This window comes from Gallinula chloropus (assembly GCF_964237585.1).
Source record: "Gallinula chloropus genome assembly, chromosome: 12".
Taxonomy (NCBI): Eukaryota; Metazoa; Chordata; class Aves; order Gruiformes; family Rallidae; genus Gallinula; species Gallinula chloropus.
Window position 1 is genome coordinate 6,315,067 of NC_140097.1, and position 20,849 is coordinate 6,335,915.

The window sequence follows — 20,849 nt, forward strand, 5'->3', positions numbered from 1 at the left end:
TGTAGCAAATTCTTTGTTAACACCATTGGGTCAGGAGCCTGGAACTGCCAGTTTCTTTGGGGTTTTTGTTTCTGCTCAGTATAAGCTGTTGCATTGTCAAATGACAAAAATCTTACGCTGCCAGCAGAAACAACAGAGGTACTCCATGAGTATTAGTGTTGGGTTTTATTTCCCCCTTTATATTTGTTGAGAATTATATTTGTTTAGAAGAAAAATTCATTTGTATAATCTGTCATGCATATAACAATGTGCTTTTGATGGTGAAAATGGTTTGATAAATATTAATAGGTGTTTTTCTTGCTCCTTTGTACAACGTGGCCTTTGTTAAAGATGAATGTTCTGTAGAAATGAGATTCTATTAATGTGACATTGAGGATGTTCATGTCTAAGGTAAACAGAGCTCTGAAACTGCAGTTTTACTCTAGCTTTGAGTTATTTGAGCAATTTAGGGAACTGAAAGCTTGAAGAAGAAAAATGACACAGGTCTTAGTTCATTTTTAAAAAAAATTAAAGCAGCTTTGGTACAGTAGAAGTATATTATGAACTTCAAACTTCTCCTTTTGGCAGACCCCCATGTGATGGGTGACCAGGTAAGATCTAAACTATACCAAGAGAGATTTATTAATCACAGACACTCATGAATACTTTTCTGAAACTGTAGTCACTGAAACTAAATTTGATCCTGTTTTAATTTGATCTGGTAATGTTACAAATCAAATATATATTTTTTTAAAAAAGAAAAAAAAACCCACAACACAACCAAAAAACCTACATATATTGAGTCAGAAAACCAAAACAAAAAACCCCAATGCAAAACAAGATATACAAGCAAGACTCTTACTTGTGTAAATGTTTTGTTTGCTCCTTGCTTAGAAATTTTCTCTTAAGTTTAGCAATGGTATTTAAAAAAAGAAAAGGGAGAGGAGTATTTGTCCACCAAAAGATTGTGTGATTTAGTTGTTTTAATTGTTGGGTATCTATATCAAATACTAAAAGTGATCTTTTTAATTGTAGTTGGCCTCTAGTTGTGCAGACCTGTACAGTGCTCATGAGCACGTGCATACGTACCATGCCTACGTTTCAATGGCAATGTGAGTCATGGAGCAGAAGGAAAACTATTAGATTTTTCTGGATGCAGCACTTAAAGGCACTTAAATCTGACTGGTTTGCATTGAGAAATTAATTATACTTCAGTCAGTAATTACAATCTGGGTATAGTACAAGCCAAAATTACATAAATAGTGAAATTATAAGTATATAGTCTTGCATTTACTTAGAACATTTTAATCTAATGAGGTGTTTGCCTATGCAAACCCATAGAAATAATTGCTTGGTAAATAGGCAAATAACCAGTTCACTCTACGTGTGTTTCTGTTACTGTTTGTTTTTATGTGAATGTTATGTCTACTAGCTAGTCTTTTGTATCTCTTATTTAATATAGTCAGGTTGAGCTACTTCTTAATTTGCCTTTACAACCATAGCAGATGCTGACATTGACAAGAAGTGTTCTATTTGCTTTTAAAATTTTCTTTATTGAAAAGTCATCTTTCGATAATTTGTCACACAGAGAGTGGCTTAACGTTGGTTTAATTTAGATCTTTAGGGAAATAATGTGTGTATAGCTAATAACATTACAAATTAAAAAATAGGGCTAAGGAAAGCAGTTTATATTGCTCAATTATAAATGAGTGCATGCTACCAAATGTTGTTTTGGGCTGCTGACCTGTTACAGATCTGTTAATAAATACTGAAAGTGGAGTCACTTCTGAAATTACTGTCCAAATCATAAAATCTGCCTTCATAATTTATGGGAAGTTTGTTTAGACAGAGAAGATCATCCAGTGACAAAGACAGGTGACTGTGTAGTGTGGAGATGCTTGGTGTACCTTTGCACAGCGTAGGTTTTGAGGAAATCCTTCCCTCCTGTACTGGACTCAGTGCTAGACCTTCAGCTGATCCTGTGTTGGAAGCAGCATCAGTCCCTGAGCAAACCTCTTCCTCTCCTCACTGTAGCAGTTGTAGTATTTCAGTAGCTCTGACTAATCTCTAAATGCCTTTGTGTTGTTTTCTGGGTTTTTTTTCAGTTGTTTGCTTTGATGCCAAGATAAACTTTGATGACAATGCAGAATTTAGGCAAAAAGAAATATTTGCCATGGATGACAAGTCTGAGAACGAGCCTATAGAGAACGAAGCTGCCAAATACGACTTAAAATACATAGGACTGGATGGAAATATTGCTTGCTTTGGTAAGAACAAATAAATCCAGCAGACATTTGAAGACAAATTCACACTTTTTCAGTGTACAGGCTTTGTTTACATTCTGACATCCAATCCACCCTTGACAGTATTTCAGTCTATTTTGCTGAGGTTTGTCCTTCCACGAGTTCTTGCAGGAATGAGACTCAACATCGTGTTGAAGCTGTGCTGAACAGGCAAGGCACGGGTGGTGTTGGGGAGAAGGCAGGCTGAGCCTTGGAGGTTTCTACCTGCTGAATGGTTTAAGCTGATGCAATTGGTCTTTGCAGTAATTAAAACAAGAAGAGTCATGAAAATTCCATCACTAATTTTCAACAATAAGACTGTTATTTAAAAGAGACTGCAAAAACATTATATTCCCATATAATGGGAATTAACATCAAACTCCCTTTCCCTTGAACAAAACATGCTAAAGAAGTGCTTGGTTGTTGAAAGGAAAATGCCTGCTTCTTCCTTTTCTTGAAGTTTTTGTAGAACAGGAATTACTCTCTTGTTTAGAAGAGATAAGTAAAAACGTCAGCTGTGCTTTAAATAATTTTCATTTTGTACAAATTCGTTTAGCCAGTGCAACATTTTACTGTGAATCTAATTGAATTCGTCATTTCATCTCAGCTTGCTGAAATGATTGATTTCAGAAAATGTTTCAGAGTTTACATTGCCTTAGGTGTGTACTTTAACCACAGATCTAGAAGATGCTGATAACGTGTTGCAGTTGATTCAGTAAATGACAGTAAGATTTTAATCTTAATTCAAAAGAAAAAAAAAAACAACCCACAAAACAGAATAGCAAACAATAATTGGCAACACTGCTGTATTTTTTTAGAATTAGATACTGCTGTTGAATTACAGCTGACATGGAAGCCTCACTTTGTCCAGCAAGAGCAACTTGCTGGGGAAAAATAATTTTCCTTTACTTTTCCTAGCTTGGGTAATGTTCAGGCCTGTGGGAATGCTTCCAGGCTGGTGCAAATACACAATAAAAGGCAGTTTCAGGAACATCTGATACCTATCCCCCAAATTTAGTCATCTGTTTCACAGTAATGTAAAGCATCACCTACCTCTGTCAGAATGAGCTTAAGGAGTCGGTCTGTCCTTCACATCTCGTGATGTGATTACCATCCCCAGGAATTTGTGGTGTCTGTTTTTAAATCAGAAATGTTTGAATTGCCCCAATTACCATTCCAGTGCTTATACATGCTTTAAGGAGGGTGCACTTCTAGGTCCCGAGAGTGATAAAGCCATCAAGAAATGTAAACGTTGCTGTGTATGCACCAGATTTGAATTATTTGATGCACTGACCTGTTTAGAAATAAATGTTTATGTAACTCTTTGTTTTATGTTTATGTGGATTTGCTGATACATTTTAAAGCCTTTTCACAATTTTTATGTACTTTTATGTGAAATATAAGCACTTGATATTTGCAATTACAGTCAATGGAGCTGGACTTGCAATGGCAACCTGTGATATAATATCTTTGAACGGTGGAAAGCCAGCCAACTTCTTGGATCTCGGTGGAGGCGTGAAAGAAGCACAAGTATATCAAGCATTCAAACTGCTGACTGCTGATCCAAAGGTAAAACAACCCCAAAAGTTGGTTTCAGACAGGAAAAATCCCTTTGCAATAATGCAGCTGTGTCATGGGACTGTGAATAGTATGCTGAAAAATACAGATAAAGGGGTTAACATAGAGGACGAATTACTGAATCCAAGAGGAAATCCAATAGGAAAACGATTTTGCTCTGAACCACTGGACTGACCTTTCAGTTCCTGGGCTACACTCAGGTTTGCTCGGTCTCGAGTGGGTGCTTTCTGAAGGCAGTTCAGTGCAGAAATGCAGCTGTGGTGATGCTGGGCATTGCTGGGCTGAACTTTGAACATCTGGCTCCTAAAGTGGAAGTTGTGGGGAGCTTTAGATACTTAAAATATTATTCCTAGCAGTGTACTGCCCCAGCAGAGTGAGAAGGAAAATGTAAATTTAGCAAATTGCTAATACTCAAGGCTGATTTGTGCTCTTCTAAGCTGGAATATTCGAAAATATCTGATTCTGCACTGCAGGATAGTAGTCTGTGTTTAATTAACATGCACAGGCTGGAATCAGCGTTCCAACGCTTCCTTTTGCAGATGGAGATGCAGTTGCTCTTTTCTTTTTGAAAAACAAGACATTAGTCTGCGTGTATTGAGCAGAAGTTGTTTCTGGAGATGTGTGTTAGCGTGCTGAGGTCGTTGGTCCCCTCTGCAGACAGAAGTAGGATATATACTCAGATAATATTGATCGGGCGAAGGCATTGGAGAGGTGCCAGCTGACCATCCCCGCCAACGCAGAGTCATGATTTGTGTACAGCCACAACTCCAGTTGCTGTAGATATTTTTACTAATGTAAAATTGTCAAAGGGCTTTGATCATCATCTCCATCTCCTGCACCTAAGGATCCCTGCCAAAGTCCTTTTTAAACATGTTTCTTTTTGCAGATCTGGCTTTATCTCCTTTCTCCCTCTTTTTTTTTTCCCTTCTGTGCTTCTATCCGTTTTCCTGATGTTCATTGTGTGTGTGATATTAGCTCCACTAAATACCACCTTCCTGTGGAAATTGCAGCGCTGTAATTGTAGTAATCGCAGCGAGTGACAAAATGTTGTGACTTTTCAAATAGAGGAGGATATTGTTTGGAGTAAAATTTCGAGGCAAAATCAGGAAGAAGATTTACAGTACAAAATAAACACAGGTTGACTTCATATTGTAAGTTCTTTGCAGTTGTAACTCTCTCTGGCTCAACTATGTTGGAGAGTCATCTGCAATATTTAAAATATTTTTTCCTGGACCCTTTTGCACTCTGATAGACCTGGGTCAGGCTGACCTTTTGTCTGTAGAGGCCTAGGTTATGTTCTTCCCAAGATCTACAGGAAGAGAGCCAGTTGTCTCCTCCTACTTGGTGATCTTACAGACTTCAAGTCATTAACATGCATAAAAGAACGCAGACCTGGAGAAGAAGCAGCAAGGGAGGCAGGATGGGACTTAAGATTCACGCTAGAAGACTAGTTTCCCTCATTGTCTGATGCTAGTAGACACTGTTATGCTTGTCTTCATTTGTGTGAATTTTAGTTATTCCCAGGACATTAGAAGGAGATTTGTTTGTGTGTGTTTGAGCTGTTCCTCAGCGCGTGCTTCGTGTGATGATCAAGGTTTGGCTGAGAGGTAATTTAGTTCTGAAACTTCTGTTAGTGCTGGAGGAGCAGGTGCAGTAAAGTCTCAGATATACAACTTAGCTGATTATTATCACTGTGCTAAATAGCGTCTGTCTGCTGCAGCACAAACAGCAGGTATTAATTTTGGCAGTGAAACTTCCTGAAGTTAAACAATTTTAAAGCAAAAAAAGTACGGTTGTGTCTGCATGCAGCTAAAGCTGTGCTGTTCCTGGCTTTGACTGGCTGGGAATGCTGAAGGCTGTGGCCTAAATGCAGCACATCTCGTGAATGTGTTGCCTCCTCTCTTCATTTTGAGTGCCTTTTTCTCCAATCAGATGAATTGCAGAACAGGTCCATTATGTTCCTCCTTTGCCTCTGTTACTTGGTATGGCACAGATGAAGGTGGTGCTTGTGAAGCCTCGTGCTCTGGTGAATGTACCTGTGTAAGCGACAGCATTAAAAAATAAATCATGTTTTATTTAGTTCTGTTCATAAAAGATAGTAAATATCTGTTATTTCATCTCCTCATACACCATGCCCATTAGCTTACTAATATACAGTAAGATAATTGAATGAATCCTCTCTTCTTTTAAATAGCAGGTTTCTATCCCGAGAGTCATTGTGGCTAATGCAGCATTCACGCTTTGTATCTGGTCAGTCACTTCCCTGCAACTTTTGACCTGATTCCTACCTTGTTTGAGAAGATAAAAATTTGCTCTTGAGGGGCAATGAATTGTTGTAAATGTCTCCAAACAACACTGAGCCTCTGTGGAATGACTAAACAAAAAAAAAAAAGTAAGTCTTGAGGACAAGCACTGTCTTCTGGTTGCCCTGAAATATGGCACCGGCAATGTTAAGGATATTGCAGGGGAAGAAATCTTTTGGAAGGAAATGTTCAATGACACTTAGAAATTAGAGCTTTGTTCCTCTTTTTAGTTGCCTTTAAAATGTCTATTTTGTATTAAAACAAAAAAATACAGGTATGCCATGATTGGATTTAGTGAAGTTTGGGATATAGTTTTTGAGAAAAATGAAGATCTTGGCTTGTTTGTTGCTGGTTTAATCTGTTGTCAGTGTCTATAATTCTTTTTAAAAAAATACATAAATAAAAAGTTAGGGTTTTTTTGTTGTAAAAGGTTACCTGCTAGCTTTTGGATGGAAATGCTGCCTCTGGAGTCAGTGACCCTTTTATACTCTGCTGCTCTTGTTTGCAGTCTGCCATATCCAATACTTCCTAGGTCAGACAGGTCATTGCAATGGTTCTGAATTCCTTTCTTTTCACTGTCTAAATTCCAGAGTCTGTTCAGGCTTTTTAAAATTCCTTCTTGCCTGTCTTGTTTCTGTGAGCTTGTGCCTTGCATCTGCTTTGGCAGAAAATGAACCATCTTCCCTCTTTCCAAGTCATAACAGGAAAGGGGCAGATGGGTCAATTCGGGGTGCTTGGACTGCTGGGACACACTGCAGGAACTTCATTGCTCATTTTTGTCCCATGGTCAAGTAGAAGAGCTTGTTTCCTTTGGTATTTCAGAGGTTCTGAATGATGCCTTGCTCTCCCCTGTATCTATGAAGTGCTGTTTCAGCCATCGTTGCTGAAGTCCTCATCCTTGAGTACTCTCATATCCTTACCAAGCGCAACAGGTACTCATTTTTATTCATGCTGAAGACCTGGACTGTTATTTTTACTATATGAATGTAGGATTTGACAAGGTTTTGGAAAGACTAAAGCGGCAAAAACCAGTCTTGTCAATAAATCTGCCATCCAGGGCAGTGAAGATTGGTTCCCGTCTCAGCCCTTTGCTTTGTCCTGGTGTCATCCCACATATGACACTCCTAAATCCCTGCAAGTGTGTCTCTTAGCTTCTTTATATACGTTGCTGAGAGAGTCAACATCAAGTTGGACTGGCTGAATCGTGTTTCTCAAGACCCTTGTGAGTGTGAGAGCCCATAATGACTAGGTTCTTGGTGAGATGTATTTAGTGACAACAATGCGAAGGCCAGAAGCATCTCACCTGCAACCTGAAGCAAGTCATATCATATACCTTTTTCTGTTATGCTGTTTTGAAGGAATACAAATAATATATAGATTAGTGGTATAGGAGAGTTGCCCATTACTGCTGATGTAAATGGCATGAGTACTTGTGGTGTGACCCAGAGGTAGGACTACGTAGTCTTTCCTCAGGCTTTTGGCTACGCACCTTCCTTTTCCTTTGTGCTCATTCCTAACAGGAGCTAAAATTCAGCAGTGTGAGTAAGCTGTAAGCAGATTTGTTTTGCCATTGACTGGCTCTAGTCGTGAACTTAACAGTTGTCTCCTAATAGAAAGTAACACTGAAATATGGGCAGTTAGAGGCCAGAGTTGTTTGTTCTTGTTCTCCTTTTCCCTCTAAAGCTCCATTGACAACTTCTTTTGAAGCCTGTCGTTGATGGTATGACTAAAGACTTATCAAATCAATTGATGTTAACAAGTGTTTGCTTGTCATGTAAGCAAAATACTATTGACAGATTGACAAACATCTCTCTGGAAAAAATATTCCATATTGACATTTATTAAATCATAATCAGGAATAATTAATATTGAACACACAATTAATAAGAAACATAATTTGGTTTTTTGGTTTTGTTTCCTTTAGCAATTCTTTGGTCCAAATTCAGATTGTTTTATTAGTATGGAATAGGCATTCTTATTCCTGTCACTTTGCTTCATCTCTTTGCTTATGTGAGATACATCTCCTGTCCACCTCAGTGATGGAAAAATAATGGTTGTGATGTGTTTTGCCATTAAGTTGCCTGTGAAGCAGAGGACTTGGGGCTTTTGTTTTCCAGGCATCTGAGAGAGCGACCAGAATTCTGAAAGAGGGTATCATTAAATCATAATTTGGCAATTCACTTATTTTTCAGCTGTGCGTGGTGTGAAAGTAATACAGTTTATCCATCCTTATTATATAAGACGTTTTTATCACCGGTTTATCGTTGTGGCTTGAGGGATTTTTAGTATTAGTTTTCTTTACATTGCAGTCCGTTGTGTGGCAACAGAAAGGATAACAAGAGGCAGGATTTGGGATATTCTTTTCTCATATTTCAGAAATAAAAATAAACTTGCCTTGTATAATTTATTTGGTCTTTATTTTGGGTGAATTAATTCAGAATTGAGTGAGCTAGTTCAGTTAAGACAATTGAGAGTCTGCAAACATTCAGGCAGTTCTGAGTGTAGTAACTACATCAGTGAGCTTCTGGACTGTTTGCTCTCGCTCTGCTACTTTAAACAAGGACCTCCTCCCAGTTTTAGGGGGAAAAGGCTCTTTTGAGTATGGTTTGTAACTAGGCTTCTCCATATAGCTGAGCATTTTGTCAGAGAAGTTGTGCAAAAGTCTGTCTTACTCGGTGAGGCCTGAGGGTTACACGCCTGAGCCAAGAGGGGGGTTTGGCTGATGAGGTTCTTTGGAGGTGCCAGGTGCCTATTCTATTCCCAACCTATTATTCCCTAAATCCTGCCCACTGAGGCATCATTTCAGATAGTCTGGGAGAAAAGAGAAGAGGGGAATGTCGTTACATGGAGTTCCTGATCCAGGAATGGGCACTGAGACATTATAATGGCATCAGATAAAAATCATGTCAGCAGGCAAGTTGTGAGTGCGGGCAGTTTGTACAGCTGTTCAGTGGGATCTGCAGAACGCCTGTTGCAGCGTTAGTCATGCCAATCAGTCAAGTCTTGACTGAGAGGAAGAGTTGCAGCTTGAACATCAAAGGCAACATGCAGAAATGAAGAACAAATTTCTTTGATTTTTCTTCCAGGGCTGCCTTTCCCTGGTGGTGAGGATGGTTATTATTGCTGTTGGTCCTGGGAGTCTCTTGTAGAGCAAGAGGAGGGGGCTTTAGAGACTGGGAAGTGGACTATTCAACTTAAAAAGTCAAATAAAAATCAGCGTGTAGAAGTTTTAAAAATATAAAATGTAAATGGCCACACTTGCTGTGACCATGAGCCTTATCCCCTTCAGAGCACAGGCTGGTTGTGTATAGTTTGTCCCACATTTCCTGCATTTAACCAGCTGATTGTCATTAGTGGATTTCTCAGAGTTACAGTAATACAAACCCAGAAATCAGTAGGATCAGATAACCTCCTGTATCACACACACAACCTATGTCAGTTCATGTGTAATGTTAAAGAAAAACAAAGCAATGTAAACAGTGTTCAGTTGTGGGTATAGGATGGAGCGTTGGCACTGGATTTGTGTGACTTGTCAGGTGACATGTCATTTCACGCAATGCTGAGGAACCCTGTGATTTCATAGTCATTAGAAATCTTTTTGCTTTCACATTCAAATGTCACGCATCCTTTGCACACTTCATTACCCAGCTTTTCTTTACACAGCATGAGAAGTCTGTATGCCTTGTGTGCTTTTTCTGATTCACACAAGAGGGTGAAGCATCATACACTGTTTTCAGTACTCTAAAAGCTGTAGCTGAAGAATTACTGTAATGAAAAACATCTTGTGTGTTAGTGTACTGCAAGTCCAGTGCTCACACCTCTGCATAGCTCCAGTTGGGTGTCTGAAAATGATGGCACTTTTATTTAATGGATGTTTTTGAAAGTTCAGGCTTTGACTGCTGAGGTTTTTTCCCCTTCTTTCTCAACTGTGGGTTATAATATTAATCTACCATAGATGACTGCTCTTAACACTGATCAGAAATTACATAGTCCGTTAAAGAAATTATGTGCTATGGGAATGATAAGAGTTATCACTGTCCCTTCGTGCTCATTACCGAGCCCTGTCCTACTGGCAGGTTTCTATCAGCGGTGTTTTTGAAGAAGTGAAATCTTACATTTTAAAAAAGAAAGTCAAACAGTAAACCCATTGGCTTTGTGCTGCAGTTTTGACATTTCTATAAGATGATGTCTAATCAAGCATTGATCAAGCAATCCACATGGAAGCTGGATTGTACTATTTCATCTTAGTATTATCTCCTAATAAAATGTAGAGAGCCCCTTTTGCCTTGAGGGGCGTGTAAACCTGTAGGGAGAGAGCGTGTCCTTTTCTCTTATTCAAAATATACAAGTCTCAAGCGTTAAAAGAGGAACCAGGCACAAAAAGGCGAAGGAAACCTTCACTTAACCTGATTAATCTGCCCAGTGCTTCAGGTCAGTGTCTGCCTCAGCGAGGCGAGAAGTAGAAAGGTTTAAATGCAGCAAAGACATTTAGGTTAGTGGCTCTGAAAATCATCCAGCAGAAAAGGTTCTCCAGTCCTAGAGCAGTTTATTTTAGGAAATTAAATCTATCCAGCACAGCAAGTTTTCAAGAACTAGTTAAAAATCATCCTGGATCTTTCAGGATGAGTTGATCCTGCCTAGGGGCCAGCGAATGGATTGGAGGTTTCCTTTCCTCTTTCAAAGAATAATCCTCAATCTAAAGCTCTGATTAGTAGGTTTGTATGGGCAATAATGCCTTGGCTTTCGAAGCTTGCCAAAAGTTGGAGATTACTATTGTAGGATGACAGTTTGTAGAGATAGAAAAGATCTGTTAGAGCTCAGAAACATCTTGTAAAGCTGGGAAAAGTTGACAAAGGCATATTGTGTTTTTCTGCCTCAGAAATTTGTACAAAAACTTTGCCTTTAACCAAGAGTATTGGAGCAGCTCATAGGGTTTTTTTATAGATACTGTAGAATTTGAGTTGATAGGAATAATTTAGGCATTTCCCCACATTTTTATTAGGGATCCATTGGTGAGAAATAGAACTTGAACAAGGATTTCTTCTAACATGTCCTTGCAGTGAATTAATGTGAAATGACTAGTCATCTTTTAGAGCACTTAAAGTATTGAAAAGGCATTCTTTCATTTCATTGAAGCATTTTTAGAGGCTAATAGCGTATTTCCAATATTTATGAAAATGTGAGGAGAACTGTGCATTTAAAATGCATAATTGAATTGTCTTCATTTATAATCAAGAGTAATGTATTTTTCAAGAGCGTGTGTAGTATTGAGTCTTAAGTAATTGATATGTAAATACACTTTAACATGAATCTGCCATTATTTATAGGCACTGGCAAGTTGAATGCTTTTTGGCGTTTTGAAGTTGCCTAAAATGAATCTTAAAAACTGAATTTGAAAATAAACTTAGTAAGCAAGAGGAAAACTTGCAGAGGTTCTGTAATTGCCTCCTTTGTGGCAGGATAAAGAAAAATGGCAAATGTTTCCTTAGAAGGAAACCACAATAAAAATTGAGCTGTTAGATTTGGATGGAATTTGGGATGTTTCTGTGCCAATTACCCTCTCAGTGGTGGTATCCCTTCTGAAGTAGGGACAGAGGAGCAGACGTTCTCATTTCCTTGGAAGACAATCTCCTGCACCCTCTTGAGATAGCTGCTTTGTGGTCAAGGCTTGTGTTTTCCTGCTTGTGTGGAGGAGCATTTGATTAACAGTCAGGGTGATAAAGGATTTTATATTGGGCTCTTTGTCCATTAGTGCTTGGGACTGGAGAATCTGGACTTTACTGAGGTATCCACTGATGAGCCAGGATGGCTGAGCCAGCGGTGGGATGTGTTCAGGAGAAGTAGACGGTACTGGTCACAGGAGTGTACGTGTCTGTGTAATGTCACAGTGCAGTACCACCCTCTCACTCCAAACCAGGGCCTGATGTGAAGGGTGATGGACACAGACAGTAAATCTCCAGCTTGAAAACCTTGCCAGCATCACCTCCACCTGCCAAGTGCCTGATGTCATATCCAGCGCCTGTCGTGTAATGAGCGGTTATGTTTGTCTGTCTTAGTATTGCACAGTAAAAGGAAATGCCATGCATAATACATCAGGAAAGTGTTTAATCCTTTACTGTACTTTACGAATTGATGAAAATTTGAAGGTTTATGTGACTCATTTCACAATTAGTGAGGATGAAAAGGGAAGATATTTTAGGAATCGCAATTTGGTAATTCATCTTGGTGAGATGAGTAATTTATTATGAATCTATTTATAGAAACTCTATCTAGCATACTTACAGGAGAATGAAAGACCAAATCATTTGATAATGTAGGCAGGATATAGTACATTAAAAGAGAAGTTGTAGATGCCCTCACTTAAACTCTTCTGTAGAGAAAATCTCATTTTAATACTTATTTTTAAGTGGTTTGAGGTGTTATGGCTGTCTAGGAGAGTGTTTGTTCTTTCCATCAAAATGAAGAAATTTAATCACCTTACCTCCATCTGTTCCTGATAGCAACAGGCCTAGATGATGAACTGTATGTTTCGAGTAGGTGCTTTTAGCTGTTTGTACTGGGTAAGACAGACTCTTTTTCTGACAGGGGAGTGAATATCGACTGCTTTTACTTAAAATTTCAGAAGCACCCCTGGTGGATGCAGCACTGGTGTATAGAGCAAAGGCTCATTAAAGCATAAGACTCAGTTTTGCAAAAGAGCAGTGCAACAGGGCAAAATTAATAAGCCTTTTCCCATCATATTTTTTTTTTAAAGACAGAAGAGTAGAGTACCTGATCTTGCTAAAATTTTACTGTAAAGAGATGTATATAATTGAAAAAGAAAAGAAAAATGATGGGGTCTTGAAGCAGTTTTTAAAAGGAACTCTTTGTCTCTACTTTTGAAAAGTGACCTGATATGCAGCATCAGGTTCAGTGATGTGGTGACTGGGGAAGAGGGGAGAACTGCGTGAATAAATTCAGATGTGGCCCTTGTCTCTGCTGTGACACTTGTGCTCTGGTTTGCATCCCAGTATAGGAAATAGATTATGTTAGGTGATCTTGTTCTAACCTATGATTATTAATCCCATTTGCCCTCTGAAATGACTGGCATGAGATGCGGTCAAGAATAATGGGCAGGTTGGGCAACTGTGTAGCTTTTAAATTCATTGGCATATTTTTAAGGGAAATATCTGTTAGAACAGCCACCCATTTCTATGCAAATGAGACTTTGAGGTACTCTTGTATTCCAGAGTAGTTTCTGTATTCCACTGTATATGCCCTTTTCCTTCCTTTTTTTCTCCCCCCTCCATTTGATTTTTTTGGTGTGTTGAGGAGGGAAATAGATTTTTTTTCTGTAGTATGTAAACTTTGGGTTTGGAGCAGGATACACTCACTCTGTCTTCCCAGTCAGAAGACTGTATTCAATTTATACTTGAATAAGAAAAGTATTCCTTGGCCTGTGTTCATCTGTTCATTTGCATAGCTGAGCACAGAACAATGAAAAAGCATTGGAAGAGACAAAAATTATTTGCAGTATGGCTTAATGAAAGAGGGAATAGCTATTTCTTTCCTTTGAATCTCTGTTTTGTTTCAGGTAGGACTGAATTATTTCACAACTTCATTATTCATGCTCCAATTCAACAGGACATTCAAACCTGTTTCAGGTTTTAATATTTTATTATCTATTATTCTGAGTGGATGGGTACAGCTGGAATAAATGAGCCTACTCACTTTTAAAGCTTGTCGTGTGCTTAAGTACTTGACAAATCAAGTCCACATCTACCACAAATGAGTCGTTCTTACTCTTGTTGCTAGAGGTTTCATTTCATCACATAATAGAAAAAACTCCTCTTATATGAAGTTGAGCATTAGCCCTGTTTCTCATTGTCATCTGTGTTGTACCCATCAATACTTGGTCCTGCTAGGCAGTCCTTAACATCAGGTGTTTTCTTTAGAGTAGTCCCCAAAGTAGAGACCTTATCTCTTGCAGTACTCCTACTTTTGATAGCAGGCTGCAGAAAACACAAGTTACTCTGTCTCCTGGCGCCCAGTTCTTTTGTGTGTGTAGTCTGGGGGAGTAGAGGAGTAGGAGGAATATTCCAAACAGGCTCTGTGGGCATCTAACCATGGTTGCTTCTGTTGCACAGAAGTTCAGCTCATTTCTGTGGTTCCAATATAGGTGTTGCCAGCTGTGAGTGAGTTTGTTTTGCACTCCCAAACACCATAGTAGATTGTGCAAACTGCTGAATAGAAACCAGGAAGTTTTCAGCCCCTGTATTTCCCTTCCTTTTGTAGCAACTCACAGGATGTTACTTCTCTGGTCTCTTCATCCAACAGCATCCAGCCTTTGCTGTGTGGGTACCTTTTAAAGCACTGGCCAGGAAAGTAATCTGAAATACCTGTATTTAGAGAAACACATTCCCCCTCCATTACTAAAATGACAATATGGATTTCATTGTAAAATGTGGACAGGAAGTCTAGTGAAAACTCAAATGAATAATTCAACCTTCTACCAAGGATTGATTTATTCCTACAAATCCATAAGCAAAATTAGATATACTTTTCCTTTAATTGGGTAAAGTGTACTAGGAAGGTAGCTGGCAAAGGTTCTGTACCTCATTCTGGTGCCAGTACTTCTTATTGAATTACAGGGGAGGTACCTCTGCTGCTGGATGCCCAGGGAAGAGACTGCAAATGGGAGAAGGCAGCAGATTAGCCATGAGGGCTAGAATCTGCAGACTGGGCTACTGCTGGCTTCTGGCATTGGTTATGAAGCTAAGGTCTCGATTCCCAAGTGTTTCCCCATGTCTCTGTTGTAAAGTAGAACAGTAAGCTTTTAGCCTTTTTTTTTTCCAGTGGTAGTGTCTAAATGATGACAGAAACTATCACCTTAACTGAAGGGTTTTAATTGAAAATCTGAGATTTTTATTGTGATGGAATGCTTGATTATTCCAGCTTGGTGAGAGGCTGCACAGTTCTTCAAGTGAATAGGACTGGCTTAATGATAAAGCTGAAAACTTAGGGTTTAATAGTTTTTTGGGGGGTTTTTTAAATGGAAAAAATGTTCAGCCATTTTTGAGCCAAATGGCTTTGAAAATTCCATCCAAAAGAAAAGAAGTGCGTGTGTGTGGCAAGACAGGTGGAGGGTGTCTGACCAAATAGATTTAACAGAAATTTCAAAAGCCATTCAGACATTTATAGTAGAAAAAGCTGAAACATTGCAAGACTTTTTTCAAGCAATTAGAAGAGTTGATGGAGAATAAGATAGCTGTTCTTGTTCCAACTTCTTGTATGATTCTTACGTCTGGCAGAGTGGGTACTGTGCCATTTCAGATCCTCTGTATGAAAAAAAATATTCACTGCTTACACAACACCATTTTCACCCTGAATGTTCTGCTATGGCTTAAAAATATCCTTTTCTACTCTTTTTCACATATATACACATCTTATTCATCGAATTAGTAGGGGAAAGGCAAACTAGATTTTTTTTTTCCCCTTAATTTTATATATGTAGTTTGCTACAGTGGAGTGTAAATGCCAGTGTGTGTGTGTGAGTGTCTGCATATGATTGCTGCTCTTACACAAGCTCTGTGCACATCCACACATCATTTTTTTATATACAGCTGCTGTGCTTTAGAACCCATTTTTAATTATTTAAGGGTAAGGCTGAGCAACCAAATGAGCTGCAGAGCCCTAGACATGCAACTCCCCACGAGCAGGGCAGCTGTAGTGATGGAGCATTGCCTTCCTCCAACCAAGAACCTCTGAGAGGCCTCTCTGTAAGCAATGCAGCAATCATGCCAGCTGAAACTGCAATCCTAAGTGGATGAAGTTTGGGCTGAGGGTGTTTTTACCAGAAAAGGGAATGAAATTTCTGCTGTGTCCCAGCCAGACTGAGCTGTATTTACAGACAGGCTCCAGCTGAGGAGGTTGTTAAGCAAAAGTTAACATAAAGCTTGGTCCTTTGACAGAGCAATGCCAACCTTGTTGTTAAAGCAGAAGCCTTGGTGTAAACTACGGATGGCTCTTGTGCTGGGTGGATTTGGAATTAATAATGATAATAGGGAAAAAGAGTAAAAGCATCTCATTAAGAACATAAATTACATACATGCTTATGTGGTATAGACAAGATTAAGACTTGAAAATGCTGAGAGTCTCTTTTTCCTTAACTAAATCTTGATTAAGCCACCCTCCTGGAATACTGTTGCAGGCCTGCAACTGGAGAAGAGGAGGGAGAAAAGAAGCAGAATCAATTATTGGGTAGAAATGAATGAATGTGCAGAGTCAATATTTTATAGTAGGTAGTGAAAGTTGAATGCCTGATGCCCAGCAAATCATTTGATTTAAAGGTTTGGGACTGCAATGCTTGACTTCTCATTGAAGAAATATAAAAGAACGAATTACGATTTGCTGGAAAGTCACAGAAACCTTATCAGAATTGTTTAGTTCCTGCTGCTCCCTGGAGGTTTTCCTCTTCGACCACTGATTGAGTATGTGCTCTCTGACTTGTGAAGGATTTGCCTTTAATCAGAACTTTCATGGGCCCCAATACAGTTGGTTTGGGGGTTTTGTGTGTGTTGCTTCAAGAGAATCTCTTTTACTTTCACTTAGTCTTAGAAACTTTGTAAGTAATTGAACTGAAAAGATAAAATATATTTAAGTGAATACCCCGCTTAACCCCTTAATAGCACCAAAAGTCTGATGAATTTCAGTAAGTAAAGCAGATGAGTTCAGCCTTCCCCCCCTACCAGAGGAACAGATTTCCCCTTATTGACCCACTGCAGTTTAGGCTTTTTACATCACAGAACTTCCTCCATATCTGGTAGCAGCACCCAGCTCTGCCATTCCTGCTGCCAGGGACTCAGGTCTGTGGCAGTCTTGGCATCTCAAAGCTGGTATTTCCATGGTTGCACCCTCCTTCCCTCTGTTTGCACCCGTGCTCATCCCACACCGCGGTGAAAAAGCTCAAGGAGAGTTGTTGGCGGAAGACTAAGCCTGTAAAGATAGACTGGCTGCCTGAACTGGCTCATTCCTGGGTCAGATGAGTAGTCTCAGGAGGACAGTGCAGTTTAGGTCATCGCCAGGTCTTCCCACCTGCCATGGGTCCATTGCTCACACCAGACTCTCGCATCCTTTCTGGCGCTGTGCCGTGCTTCCATCTTCACCTCAGCCTCTTGAATTCAGTGAAACCACTTTCTGGTCACATAATCTTCTCCCAAGGGAATCCGGTCATTAAGGAAAATTAATCATTTGATATTGTTGATGAGAGGGTGATGATTTATATATCAATATCATCTGATGTTAATCTGCCCCCAATTCCCCCCCCATCCCAAATAAAAACCAAATTATGCAGCCATTGCTGGCCTGTGACGAGATTTGAGCTCTGATTAGAACAGGCTTTCTTTCTTCATTTCATAAATCACAGGTAGTCTGTGTACTGGGAGTTTTGACTCAGATCCAAGAAAAAAATGAATTTTGTGTGTGTGAATATATTTACATATTTAATGTCCTCAAAAAAAAAAAAAAGGTATGAAATCTAGAGAGAGATTTGCTGCAGTTCACTCCGATTAGTGATCAAATGGGCTGTACTCTTTCCCCCCCTTGTCACCTTGACACCTGACTTAATATTTCATTTATTTGTTAATCTTGCTGAGTTCAATCAGTGTGTTTTACCGTTGAGCACTCCGTAGTGCTCGTGATCAAGAGCTAGTTACCAAACTTGCATTATTCATAGTTTACCTTTTAAAACCACAGGAACAGCTTTGACACAAATTTGATTGCAGTGGAAATTAGTAGTAGTGGCATGCTGGTGTTGGTGCTGCTGCTCTGTACGGTGAGAGGTCTTGTCTTCTCTTTGTACAAAGTTGAACAACACCAACATGAGATTGCTCTTCTTGGCTTGCTGGGACAACTCCACTGTCGAGTTCTCAGGTGCAGCATCTTGGCATATAAATCAAACCTTGTCTAATTGTAGTGCCAACTTATTGGTCAAAATCTTAGCCCCGGTGTTGAATTTAATTACACAGTAGATAAAGAGCATGAAGTACTTTCGTGTTGTTTAGGAAATCGTGGTCATGACTACTAAATAGTTTGTATTATTCCCTGAACTTGGTACGGGGCTAATTGTTTATCACTCACAAAGTCCCTCATTTTCCCACTTCTAGCAGTGAGTGGTGCTGTAAGACCCCAGGAGAAGTCACAATACTGCTCTCAACAGAGGAAGATAATATTCATCAGAAATAAGGGGAACTTGGAATTGAGCTAAAACTGCTGGGGAGATGGGTTTGGGGTTTTTTTCCTCTCTTAAGAGGAGGAAAACTTCTGAGTGAAAATGATTACATTATCTCAGTTCGTTCTCTGGTTTTGATGTACTTTTATCAGCTGATTTGCTCCAAAATAAAATGCCTGAAATGAATTACTCTAATATAAAAGAAAATACTGTTTTGTTTTGTTCTTTTCCCAGCTGCATTCCACGTGCTAATGCAATTTTTTGGTCGTTTTGCAGAAACTAGAGAGTTGTTTTGGAAGTCAAATATTCCCCTCCCTTTGAACACAGGGGAGGAAGGGTTGGTTGGGTTGGCTTGGGGTTTTTTTTTTTTTAAAAAAAAAGCATTTGTCAGGACAGAAACAGCTCTGGAGGCTTTAAGTAAAGCACTGATTGCCCTGTCAGTCAGGGTGCTGAGGAACTGGGAACTTCACAGATTGATGCTTGACAGAATAATTAGAAAACTGTCACTTGAAGTAACCACTCTGGTGTTCCCTAAAGAAATGTGCCCATGCCAAATATGTGCTGTCCAAATCTAGAGGTTAACTGTTCGCTAAGACAAAACATAGCATGTCACCAGAGAAAATTACTTCCAACATGCTGTGGAAGTGATGCTCCTCAAGCCCCTAAACAGTGACTACACAGTTTATTGAGCTTACTTCCTTTGATCTTGCTCCTGTATTGGAGAGCTTTTCAGCCCTGAACTAGGGGTTTTAACTTAGTAATGTGCTGAGGCATTATCTAACATTTCAGATAACAGAGGGGCTTGAAGGGTTTCAGGCAAAAGCACTTAAAGCTGTAACAATGTTTTCCAATTCTGGAGATGTTTTACAGCAATTCTCCTCGTGTTTTTCAGTACCTTCCACTAAAATAAAGTTAACCTGTGCTTCTTTCTTAATCCTTAGCCCATAAGGAAACCTTGGATGTATTTTTTCTGGTTTGGGTTGGTTTGGAGGTCGCTCTGAGGGGTGCAGGCAGGGCTGTGACATTTGAGTGCCTGGTTTTCATTCGTGTTAGTGCTACAGGTCTGTGTGATGGCTGATGTATCAAAGAAACAAGGTTTGCTCTGAGAAAGATTGGTCTTAGTTTGTCTGGTTCAGTTCTGGAATCTCACACTGGGAATATCCAAGGAAAGTCCCTCCAGAGATGAATTTTTTTATGATAGGAAGCTGTGTTTGCTCCTGGCACTGGTCCCAGCTCTGCTTCTATGGAGTTAGAAAAACCTGATGTCAAAGCAGTTTCTGCAGCTGAATCTACATGCCCGGTGCTTCATAAGAGTGAGCCAGGTGCTGAGCAGTGCAAACAATGCTTGTTTTCAACTAAACAGCTCAACATGAAGATACCAGGTAAAGTTTCAAAATGGGACCATTCTGTGAAATGAACATAATAGTCTCATCTTGTGCCGACCGGACTTGCGTGGTCACTGTGTTGAGGTTTGATTTGCAGCTCAAAGTTTATTTCAAGGTATAATGTTTTTTTTCAGAATTAGTATTTTCCCTAAATGCCTTGTGGGTTCTCCAAGTAGTCAGTGCAAAGGATAATTCGAGACTTGGACTGGTGCATTTTCCTGTTGACTTGGTGTGTTATAGGAACACGTGCTCACCACGTGAGCGTGGCTTCCTGAGTGCTTGCTACGTGCAGGGCTGAATCTTGACTCATGCAACTCTCTTGACAGAGGAAAAACTACTTGAGTAAGTCAGAATGAGTTATGGACAGTCAAGTTGTGTTGCCCAGTGTTAGCTCTGGAGCTGCTGAGACTGTATTTGCAGTAGGATGTGTCAGTCAGAACTGGAGGTGTCTTTTCTTTGAACATTAGAGATACTGAAGGTCAGTGCTTCTATGGATTTAACTGAGAATAATTTTCAAATTTCTTTTTTCAGGGTTATAGATGAAATTTCAAAACTGTCACAGGAAGAGAAGAGATTTATTTGCATGAGCAGTCAAGGTCTGATTCTCCTCTCAGCAAAATATTTCTATTTGTTACAAATCTCCTGCTAGTAGAGTGTTAGTGCTGTTTTGCATTAACCTAAATAAAACCAGATGGGGTCATTAATACCTTCTTGTGCAGAATGGACTCATCTGATGTTTTTGTCCCAGTAATGCAAGCATGCAGTTACATACCTGCACATGTACAGAGTCTTCAGCAGTGTTCACACAACTCTGTGCACTTTGAAGGCAAATATTGCATGCTGGATTTGTGATAGTTTGGAAACATGGGGTTTGGTTTTATAAACTGCAGAGTCCTCTTTGGTTTTATTTTTCCAAATAGTATTTGTGCCTGTTATTTTCTAGCACTTTTAAAGCTTTAGTTTTCCAGAAGGAAGTGAACTGTGGCAGGGGCAAGGAAATAGGGCCACCAAGAAGGTACTAAAACTTGGTGGAAGGCCAGGGCTCCAGCTACCTCACTAGCACAACAGGGTTCCTTCCCATGGTCACAACAGCTCTGTAGCAGCACTTCTAGGA

The 20,849-nt window shown here is 39.5% G+C and overlaps 1 protein-coding gene across 1 annotated transcript in view; it reads left to right on the forward strand.

Annotated features, from left to right (window-relative positions):
- SUCLG2 (succinate-CoA ligase GDP-forming subunit beta) overlaps positions 1-20,849 on the forward strand; it is a 125,378-nt gene that overhangs the window by 68,895 nt on the left and 35,634 nt on the right. Inside the window, exons 8-9 of the mRNA XM_084269811.1 lie at positions 2,085-2,246; positions 3,688-3,830. Of these exons, the coding sequence (XP_084125937.1) occupies positions 2,085-2,246; positions 3,688-3,830 (305 nt within the window). The remainder of the gene's footprint in view (positions 1-2,084; positions 2,247-3,687; positions 3,831-20,849) is intronic.